At 48.9% G+C, this 11,426-nt stretch overlaps 1 protein-coding gene across 1 annotated transcript in view; it reads left to right on the top strand.

The window, feature by feature from the left end:
* The first annotated feature begins 682 nt into the window (after nt 1-682).
* Nucleotides 683-11,426, top strand: part of LOC140417960 (uncharacterized) — an 89,243-nt gene continuing 78,499 nt past the window's right edge. The window contains 3 exon segments of the mRNA XM_072501391.1: nt 683-956; nt 8,283-9,422; nt 11,027-11,136. Coding sequence (XP_072357492.1) covers nt 8,640-9,422; nt 11,027-11,136 — 893 coding nt within the window. The 5' untranslated portion in view covers nt 683-956; nt 8,283-8,639.

Below are 11,426 nucleotides of genomic sequence, written 5' to 3'. Positions count from 1 at the left end.
ATTCATTGTTTAAAAATTATTTAAAACATAAGTTATTAAAAATCTGTCCACTCATCCGTGAATATATTCAATGACCCCACACCCCACTGGTCCCTGTGGAAGAGAAATCCAGAGACGAATAACCCTCCAAGGGAAGAGATGACTGGATTGCACTTTATCGCAGAACCATAAATAATATATCTGATGTGTACCATATAAGACATGCCTCTGTCTGGTATTAATTTACTGTCCCCTTAAATGTCAGCAATCACCTGGAGAAACCAGCCCTTTATTGTGAACATTAGGAAAGAGACCATCCTTTTAGCCAGACAAATAAATGTGTCAAGCTGAGGGAGCAAAGGATGTCAATGTCTTTAAGAGAGAGAGAGACCTGGGCCAAGCTTTGCAGAGTCTGCACCCTCCCTGGAGTCACTTTCTTTCCCTTCACTTGCTGCAAGTGACCAATTGAAGGTGAGAATGAGAAAATAAATGGAAAGGGGGAGAAAAGAAACTGTTTTACTTACAGATGTTGGCGACAAAAACAAGTTTTCAGTCTGTGTGAGGCCCCAGTTTTGCTCATTGTCCAGCTTCCGCATTCAGAAAACGGGAAACTAATTGGATGGTGGAAGAGAGTCCTTCCGGTTCACCAACTCTTCCCATTGGTCAACAACCTTCCTCCGCCTCACTCATTGTTCCCCCGCCTCGAGACAAGGTTTCCAGGCAACCGGCTGCGGCCAGAACAAGAAGTCTCTCGGTGATTCCCCTCTCCCCACCCCGGGACTGAGCATGTCCGAGGGAGAGCAGAGATTGCGCATGTGCGAGGGAAAGCTCACCCTTGACCTTCCTGCTGAGGCGTTGACCAATGGGAAGGGTTGGATGACCGGAAGGACTCTGGTCCTCCAAGGCAATCCGCGCGGGCTTTGTGTGAATGGAGCTTGGACGTCGCAGACTGAACCTTCCTCCTGTCTCCAACATCTGTGAGTAAAACACTTTCTTTTCTCCCCCTTTCCATTTATTTTCTCATTCTCACCTTCAATTGGTCACTTGCAGCAACTGAAGGGAAAGGAAGTGAATCCAGGGAGAGTGCAGACTCTGCAAAGCTTGGCCCAGGTCTCTCTCTCTTCAAGACATTGACATCCTTTGCTCCCTCAGCTTGACACATTTATTTGTTTTGACCCTCTCCGAATCTCAAATACGACAACTATAAACTACCCATGAGCCCTGCCCCTGACCAGACTGTAATATAACAGGGACTGGTTTAGCTCAGTTGTGTGGACAGCTGGTTTGTGATGCAGAGGGAGGCTTCAATTCTCAACCTTGTATCGTGCCTGAGTTGTGTTGATCCTCAGGTTAAATCACCACCAGTCAGATATACCTCTCAATGGGGAAAGCAGCCTATGGTCACCTGGGACCTTGGCGACTTTACCTTTAATCTAACAATTGAATCTACTCGATACAGAGGGCGGTGGAGGCCGGGACGTTGGGTGTCTTTATGACAGAAGTTGATAAATTCTTGATTTCTCGAGGAATTAAGGGCTATGGAGAAAGAGCGGGTAAATGGAGTTGAAATCAGCCATGATTGAATGGTGGAGTGGACTCGATGGGCCGAATGGCCTTACTTCCACTCCTATGTCTTATGGTCTTATGGATATAATCCTCACCCAATCCAAAGCCTCGAACCATATGCACCAGATAATCGACTCGAGCAAAAGCTTTCTCTGCATCGAAGGAGATCATCATCCCATCCACTGTGTATTTCTGAAAAGTCTGAATCACATTCAGCAACCTTCCAACATTGTTACTGCTAGAAAATCTTCCCCCTTATAAACCCAGTCTGCGCCCCCCCCCCCACCCCCCGCGCGATTGTTGGAAGGATGTTCTCCAGCCTTCGCGCCAAAACTTTAGATCGTAATTTGAAGTCAAGCTTCAAAAGAGATATTGGCCAATAAGAGGCACACTCCTCTGGGTCCTTCAGAATCAAAGAGATAGTAGTCTCCCGAAGAGTCGGTGGCAGCATCATCCCAGAGTCAAAAGAGTGACAATACATACCCATCAATGGGTCCAACAACAAATCCTCAAGCACCCGATAAAACTCACATCCACACCCATTTAGGTCCCGGTGCTTTACCCGGCTGCAGCTCCTTCATGGCCTTTGACACCTCTTCCCTAGAGAGGGGAGCATTAAGAGGCTCACACTGGCTTTCTGAGGCCCCCGGAAGCTTCAGGGAAGAGAATAAATGCTCCATATCCAGCAACACTTCACCAGACTTCACAGACTTTATAATCCTGTATAGAATTCCCCAAATCCCTGTTTATCTCCTCTGTCCTCACAACCCTTTTCCCTCCTAAGCCGCCCCTCTCCTAAGCCGCACAGAGGAAATTGTTCCAATGTCGGCCTTTTTCTTTGTCAAACAGGTCATGTATTTGCTCGGTTTATTCCCAAATTCGTATAACGTCTGCCTCACAAACATTTCTCGACCTGCTGCATCAATAGCCACTCTTGCCGTGTTAACCTCCTTCAGCGACAGCTTATTCAAGATCTCCTTATAATTCTGCTTGGCCTTCGTGAAACAAACCGCCAGACCCTGCTGGTTCTTCAGCATCCTGTGCTTTTTATTAGCAGTGGAAGAAATGATCAGCCTCTGAGGATAAACTTTACATGTCTCCCATAAAATGGAGGGGGGAGTACCAGGGGTCGAGTTAACCGGGAGGAAGAACTCAAACGCTTACTTAAAATGCGTAGTAAATGAAGTATCTCTTCTCAGGGAGGCATCTGACCTCCATGTTCTCGACCTGGGGGTGAGCCCTCGAGTAGAATTCCAGAGAAACGGGGGATGGTCCACAATCGATGTTCACGACGATGCAAGAGGACACCAGATGTCGGATGGTCCTTGACATAAAAATGTTGTCAATTCTGGGATGGCATTGATGTGGGGCTGGAAAGAAGGTAAGATCTCCTCCCCACGGATGCAAAGTTCTCCAAACATCCACATTCCCCACCTCCTCATAAGCCGAGGCCAATGCCCTAGTTTGCAGCGTGGGGGGTTCCTGGTAACCGGGAGCTTATTTACCAGAGGATTTAAGTGGCCATTGAAGTCACCAACCACAAAAGAGTTAGTTGAAGCTAACTCTGCAAAATCCACAAAAGCTTTTGTAATGAACTCCAGGGAGTAATTCGGGGATCCATAAACATTCATTATTGAAACAACATCTCCATGCACCAAACCTCTAATGATCACATATCGACCTCCTTTGTCCTTGGTGCAGGTTTCAACCTTAAAAGGGATATTTTTATTAATAAGGATTGCCACACCCCTGCTACTTGATGAAACGGAGGCAAAAAGCCTGCCCCACCCAATCCCGCCTCAATTTAAAGTGTTTCTCATCATCCAGATGAGTTTCCTGTAATAAAGCTATGTCGACTTTCTCCTTAAGGACCATGGTTTTCGCACAATGGCATTAACACCGACATCCCCGTTATCCTAACGTGCCTCCTCAGCTGGTTCCAGATCTTCACCATGGACTACACGACAGGGCTCTCCCAGTGTTTCCTTGGCGACATTGGCAGTGCCGCCGTCACTATAGTCCTCAAGCTGGACCCCCTACAGGTTTCTTCCTCCATCCTAACCTATTCTACCCCTTCTCCTTCCAACCGTCGCCTCACATTCTCTGCCCAGTAATAATGTAGCAAGTTTGGCACGCCAACCCTCCCTTCTGCCTCGGTCTCTTAACCCTGGGCACCTTCCCTGCTCATACAAAGTCTGAAATAATCATATCCAGTTTTCAAAAGAAGGCCTTGGGTACAAAGATCGGGAGTGTCTGGAATATGAACAGGAACCTCGGCAGAATGTTCATGTTCACCAGTTGGACCCTCCCTGCCAAAGTCAAGTGCAGCATGTCCCACCTCTTCAGATCCTTCCTAATCTCCTCCACCAGCTTGTTAAGTTCCATTTGTGTAGCTTCGCCCTTTTCCTCGCTACCTGAATCCCCAGGTATCTAAACCTGTCTCCGACTACCTTAAATGGCATCCCCTCTAGATTGACTCACCGACCCAACTCATTCACCGGGAAGACTTCACTTTTCCCTAAATTTAACTTGTATCCCGAGAACGCCCCAAACTTCCCCAACAGGCCCATGATCCTCTACAAGCTCTCCAGTGAGTCAGAAACATACAATAGTAGGTCGTCTGCGTATAGCGACACCCGATGCTCCCTACGTCCCCTCGTAATCTCTCGCCACTCTGCCGACCCCCTAAGAGCCATTGCCAGAGGCTCTATAGTCAGCGCAAACAGCAACGGCGGAAGCGGGCACCCCTGCCTTGCTCCCCTGTGCAGTTCAAAGTTCTGTGAACCCATGTCATTGGTCTGCACACTCGCCATCAGTGCCACATATAACAGGCACCCATACCACAAACTTTGGCCCAAACCCAAACCTTCCCAGGACCTCCAACAGGAACCACCATTCCACCCAGCCGAATGCCTTCTCCACATACATGGACACCACTACCTCTGGCACCTGGGCTCTCAACGGGGTCATGATCACATTTAACAGCCTCCTTATATTATTAGAAAGCTGCCCTTTACGAAGCCTGTTTGTTCCTCCGCAACCACCCCCAGGACACAACCTTCCATCCTTCCCACCCCAACGTAGCCAGTACTTTCACATCCGTATTTAACAGAGACAGGGGCCTATACGACCCACATTCCAACGTGTCCTTCCCCTTTATTGGTATTAACGTGATTGTTGCCGATGTCATCGTCTCCGGCAGCTCCCCTTCTCCAGCACCTCATTAAACTCCCCCAGGAGATGTGGTGCCAGGTCCGTCACAAACGCCTTATAAAATTCCGCCGGGTCGCCATCGGGCCCCGGGGCCTTCCCCGACTTTCATTCCCCTTATACTGTCCAATATCTCCCTCAGCCCCACGGGCTTCCCTAGTGCCTGCCTCTTCTCTTCCTCCAACTGTGGAAACTCCAGTTCATCTAAAAACCGCCCCATGTCCCCTCTTCACCCCCGGGTCCGCCCTGTACAGCTCCTTATAATAATCCCTGAACGCCTCGTTTATCTACCCCGGCTCCGACACCACATCCCCTGCCCCAGTCCATGTCTTCAATATTTCCCTGGACGCAGCCTGCCTCCGTAACTGATGCTCTAACATTCGACTCGCCTTATCCCCTTATTCATACTCCATCCCCCTGGCCCTACGCACCTGTCCTACCGCCCTCCCTGTCGTCACCCTATCAAATTGCCTCTGTAATATTTTCCTCCTCACCAATCCCTCCGTGTTGGGCACCCTCGGGTACTCCCTATCTACCTCCACTACCTCGTTCATTAGCCGTTCATATTCCTCCCTCCTTTCCCTATCCGCATGTGCCTTGAATGAGATCATCTCCCCGCGGGCCACCGCTTTCAGCGCTTCCCAAAAAGTGGCCGCCGACACCTCCCTGTTTTGGTTCAATTCTACAGAATCTTCAATCACAGCCCGCACTTTGTCACAAAACCCTCTCTCTGCCAACAGCCCCGAATCGAGCCTCCACCCTGGCCTCTGCTCCCGTCCCAATCTAAGCTGAATCTCCAGCCAGTGGGGCGCATGGTCCGAGATTACTATCCCCGTTAACTCTGCCCCCTCCACCTCAACCAAAACCTCCCGGCTCACCATAAAAAAGTTGATTCATGAATACACCCTATAAACCTGTGAGAATAGGAAGACTCCCTTCCCCCTGGGTTCTTGAAGCTCCATGGGCCCACCCTTCCCCTCTTTTCCATAGACCTGCCCAGCTCCTTTGCCATTCGTGTTTTGCCCATTGACCTGGGGCTCAATCTATCTACCCCTCGGTTCTAGGACACAATTAAAATCTCCTTCCATAATCAACTGGTGCATCGCCAAGTCCAGGATCGCTGCCCGCAACCCCCTCATAAAACCGACTTCACCCCAATTCAGTGCATACACATTCATCAACACCACCGATGTCCCTTCTAATAGCCCACTCACATCATCCCAGTTCAGTGCATACACATTCACCAATACCACCGGTGTCCCTTCTAATACCCCACTCACATCATCCCAGACCAGTGCATACACATTCACATTCACCAATACCAGTAGCATCCCTTCTAACACCCCGCTCACCATCACATATCTCCCACCCGGGTCCCTCACTTCCTTCACACTCACAAACCTGGTTTCTTGCTCATTAAAATTGCCCCCCCCCCCCCCCCCCCCCCCCGACTTTGAATCGGACCCGGAGTGAAAAACCTGACCCACCCATCCCTTCCTCAGCACGGTAGCACAGGTGGTTAGCACTGTGGCTTCACAGCACAAGGGTCCCAGGTTCGATTCCTCCCTGGGTCACTGGCTGTGCGGAGTCTGCATGTTCTCCCCGTGTCTGCGTGGGTTTCCTCCGGGTGCTCCGGTTTCCTCCCACAGTCCAAAGACGTGCAGGTTAGGTGGATTGGCGATGATAAACTGCCCTTAGTGAGCAAAAAAGTTAGGAGGGGTTATTGGGTTACGGGGATAGGGTGGAAGTGAGGGCTTAAGTGGGTCGGTGCAGAATCGATGGGCCGAATGGCCTCCTTCTGCACTGTATGTTCTATGTTCTAACCTGGTCTTTCACGCGGAGGTGTGTTTGCTGCAGAAAGACCACCTCCGCTTTTAAACTCCTCGGGTGTGCAAAGAGCCGAGATCTCTTCACCGGTCCATTGAGTCCTCGCATGTTCCATGTGGAGCCTTACAGGGGGCTTCCACCTCCATTCCCCTCTCCCACCCGCCATCCTCTCCTTTAAGTTCCACCCCATAAGACCATAAGACATAGGAGCGGAAGTAAGGCCGTTCAGCCCATCGAGTCCACTCCATCATTCAATCATGGCTGATTTCAACTCCATTTACCCGCTCTCTCTCCATAGCCCTTAATTCCTCGAGAAATCAAGAATTTATCTGTCTTAAAGACACTCAACATCCCGGCCTCCACCGCCCTCTGTGGCAATGAATTCCACAGACCCACCACTCTCTGGCTGAAGAAATGTCTCCTCATCTCTGTTCTACTTTAGAAAGTCCAAAATGGATAACCTCACATTTGCTTACATTCAATTCCATCTGCTACAATTCTGGCCATTCACCTAGTCTGTCAATATCGCCTTGGACCGACGAGAGAGAACCCAGTAGAGTACTACTGGAGCTGTGTAGATAGTTAATGATAAATAAAATACGTTTTGTTGTCTCTACAACTCGGTGTTGGATTCTTCATTGCCCCTCACTAAATACCCATTATCCCCATTCTCTCCTGCCACTCAACTAATTTCCAAACCAGGTCAATAATCTGCCCTCAAACTCCATGGGCTTCCATCTTAGCTAACAATCTCTTGTGTGGAACTTTATCAAATGCCTTCTGGAAGTCCATATGAATGACATCCATAGACATTCCCCTGTCCACTACCTTTGTCATCACTTCAAAGAATTCAGTAAGATTAGTTAGACATGAGCTTCCCTTCACAAATCCCTGCTGGCTCTCCCTGATATACTGAAAATGTTCAAAGTGTTCAGTTACCCCCATCCCCGATTATAAACTCCAGCAATTTCCTCACCACAGATGTTCGGCTAACTGGTCTGTAATTCCCGGGTTTCCCCTTTTCCCCCTCATTAAAAAGTGACAAGTGCAGTTTTCCAATCCAGAGGGACTACTCCTGAATCTAGGAATATGGGAGATTCTAGTTAGGGCATCTACAATGTGCTCCCCGACTTCCTTTAACACCCTCGGATGGAAACGTCAGGTCCTGGGGATTTGGCGCTCTTTAGTCCCATTAGTTTCCTCGTTAGTGATGGTATATAGAACATAGAACATAGAACATAGAAAAATACAGCACAGAACAGGCCCTTCGGCCCATGATGTTGTGCCGAACCTTTGTCCTAGATTAATCATAGATTATCATTGAATTTACAGTGCAGAAGGAGGCCATTCGGCCCATTGAGTCTGCACCGGCTCTTGGTATAGTTATGTTAATTGTATTAAGTCCCTGTCCTCTATCGACTATTCATTTTTTCGGGACTTCTGGCAAGTTATGATGCTCACCCTGGCACCGGGCAGGCAACATCCCATGTGGTACTCTCGGTCCTGCTTCCAAAGGATGTTATCAGTTCCCCTAATTGTAGAATCCCTGGTGTTGTGGAAATTCTAATAGGTATGGGGAATAGGTATTGGAGGCGAGGTATTGGGGAATGAGAGGAAGGAATATTCCATAGAAACTAGAATTCTCTGATCTGAATTTCTATCCTGTACTGAGTGTTGACTTTTGTAAACTCCTTTTACAGATATTACAAGAGGAGGAATTACAGACAGAAATCTCAATTGTCACGTCTCGGTCTTACAGAGTCACTCGATACCTTGGGATCTGAGTATCATTGGCCTTTGAATCTAGAAGGAGAAATGTTTGCCCAATTTGTCGGCATCAAAAGATTTTAAACATCAGTGTGACTGGAAAAGCACCGAGTCTCACACACCCGAGCGAGAGTGTTCCAGAGCACTGACTGTGGAAAGAGCTTCAAACAATTACACAGCGTGAAAAACATCACACCAGACACAGCGGGGAGAGACCGTACACATGTTCTGTGTGTGGACGAGGCTTCAACTGATTGTCAAACCTGGAGAGACACGAGGAGATCCAAAACATGGAGAAACCGTGGAAATGTGGGGACTGTGGGAAGGGATACAGAATCCCATCTCAGCTGGAGATTCATCGACGCATTCACACAGGGGAGAGGCCATTCACCTGCTCGCAGTGTGAGAAGGGATTCACTCTGTGTTCCAGCCTGAAAAAACACCAGCGAGTTCACACTGGGGAGAAGCCGTTCACCTGCTCTCAATGTGGGAAGGGATTCACTCAAATCTCCAGCCTGAAGTCACACCAGCGAATTCACTCTGAGGAGAAGCCATTCACCTGCTCTCACTGTGGGAAGGCATTTACTCAGTTATCTAACCTGCATTCACACCAGCGAGTTCACACTGGGGAGAGGCCATTCTCCTGCTCTCAGTGTGGGAAGGGATTCACTCAATTATCCAGCATGAAGAAACACCAGCGAGTTCACACTGGGGAGAAGCCGTTCACCTGCCCTCAGTGCGGGAACGGGTTCACTCAGTTATCCACTCTGCGGATACACCAGCGAGTTCACACCGGGGAGAGGCCATTCACCTGCTGTCAGTGTGGGAAGGGCTTCAGAGATTCATCCCACCTATTGAGACACCAGCGAGTTCACACTGGGGAGAGGCCGTTCACCTGCTCTCAGTGTGGGAAGAGATTCACTCGGTTACCCAGACTGAAGTCACACCAACGAGTTCACACTGGGGAGAGGCCATTTATCTGCTCTCAGTGTGGGAAGGAATTCACTGACTTATCGAACCTGAAAAGACACCAGCGAGTTCACACTGGGGAGAAGGCAAACACGTGCTCTGAGTAGGGGAAGGCAATTAGTGATCCATCCCACCTGCAGACACATTAGCAGGTTCACACTGGGTAGAGGCCATTCATCTGCTCTCAATGTGGGGAGGGAATCCATGATTCATCACACCTGCTGAAACACCAACATGTTGCCAAGGGGCTGTTTAGCACAGGGCTGAATCGCTGGCTTTGAAAGCAGACTAAGGCAGGCCACCAGCACGGTTCAATTCCCGTACCAGCTTCCCCGAACAGGTGCCGCAATGTGGCGACTAGGGGCTTTTCACAGTAACTTCATTTGAAGCCTACTTGTGACAATAAGCGATTTTCATTTTCAAGTGATTACAGCGGTTGGATTCTGCTGTTATTGTTTCTGTTCTCAATAACACACAGGACGGCATTTTGTTCATTCTGTCAATTGGTCAATGGGGAGGGTCAGTGGGTTTCTTTCTGCTGGACTCACGGCTTTGCCTCCAATGGGCTGAAGCTCTTTGAACCTTGTTGCAAATTTCACATGGATCATAGAGCGAAGGGGTGTTTGGAAGTGAGAAGATAGTCAGTTTGCATTTCTGTTTGGATCCTCCAAAATCATGCCACATTGCCATGAAGATGGGCCCTGGTAGTTACTTCGAGCGAGATGCTCCCATTGTTGACGCGGAAAACGCGATCAGCGATCGGCCGGTGAATCCATTTGTACCCCAAAATCGGGGGCGGTTCCATTTTTCTGATGCTCTGCCCCCTCACAAATGGCGGATTCAAGCACCGCCACAGTCAGGGGAGGGGGAGCCATTTTGCTGGCAGGGGGGATTGGTGGGGGGTGGTCCGGCGGTTGTGAGGGGGGGTTACAGAGGGACAGTTTTTGGCAGGCCAGGTCCGTGCGTGGCCGGCACCACGTTATACGGCGCAGCCGCCGCATGCGGGCAACAGACCCGACCATTCTGCGTCCGTATTGGCAGGTAATGCCCGGGGCTTTACGTGGTGCAGCTGCTAGTCCCCCACTGGACGGAGCATCGGTGCCGGGGGGGCGCCGACTTTTTGGTTGTCGGAGAATCCAGACCATGGTTTTTTTGTTTAATTTATCTGTGTGTTTCTCACAGAACAAAACTATCAGGGCACGAGGGACAAGTTGTCTGGGGTGGACTGGGAAACCACATTAATTGGTATAATGGGAGACAAGCAATAGCTAATATTTAATGAATTTTTATATGTCTACCAGGGGGGGGTCAGTTAGCTCAGTTGGCTGGATGGCTGATTCATGATGCGGAGTGACTCCAATAGCCGGGGTGCAACTGTCGTACTGGCTGAGGTTATCCATGAAGGGTCCACCTTCGCAACATTGCCCCTCGCCTGAGGTGTGGTTACCCTCAGGTTAAATCACCAGTTATCTCGCTCTCGCTCCCTCTCTCTCAAAAGGGAGATCAGGTTATGGTCCTCTGGGACTTTGGCAACTTTCATTGCAGATATATGCACCAAATATAGATCCCTTTAGGGAACAAAAATCCAACATGAAAAGTGATGCCACCGTGGCTAACAAGAAATGTTAATGATTCCATTAGATCAAAGGAAGAGGCTCATAAAGTGGCCAAAATAGCAGTCAGCCTGAGGACTGGGAACTTGTTTTAGAATTCTGCAAAGGGGGACCAAGAAACAGATAAAGAGAAAATAGAATATGAGAGCAAACTGGTGAGAAACATAATAAACTACTGGAAAAACTCCTACAGGAATGTGAAAAGGTAAAGATTAGCAAAGACCAATGTGGGTCCATTCCAGGCAGAGACAGGAGAGTTTATAATGGGGAATAAAGAAATGGCAGAGAAACTAAACAATGTGTGTCTGTCTTCACGGAGGAAGATACAGAAATTGTCCAAAAAATACTCCCAAGGGACGAGTGAGCAGGAGGAACTGAAAGAGATTAGTATTAGAGAAAATGTAGTATTGGTTGAAAGTTAATGAATTCCCAAAAGCTGATGCTCTACATCCCAGAGTGTTGAAAGAGGCGGCTGTAGAGATAGTGGATACATTG

This window comes from Scyliorhinus torazame, chromosome 5, assembly GCF_047496885.1.
Source record: "Scyliorhinus torazame isolate Kashiwa2021f chromosome 5, sScyTor2.1, whole genome shotgun sequence".
In the NCBI taxonomy this organism is placed as follows: Eukaryota; Metazoa; Chordata; class Chondrichthyes; order Carcharhiniformes; family Scyliorhinidae; genus Scyliorhinus; species Scyliorhinus torazame.
The sequence above is the reverse complement of the archived record's forward strand: the minus strand, read 5'-3'. Positions and strand labels throughout refer to the sequence as shown.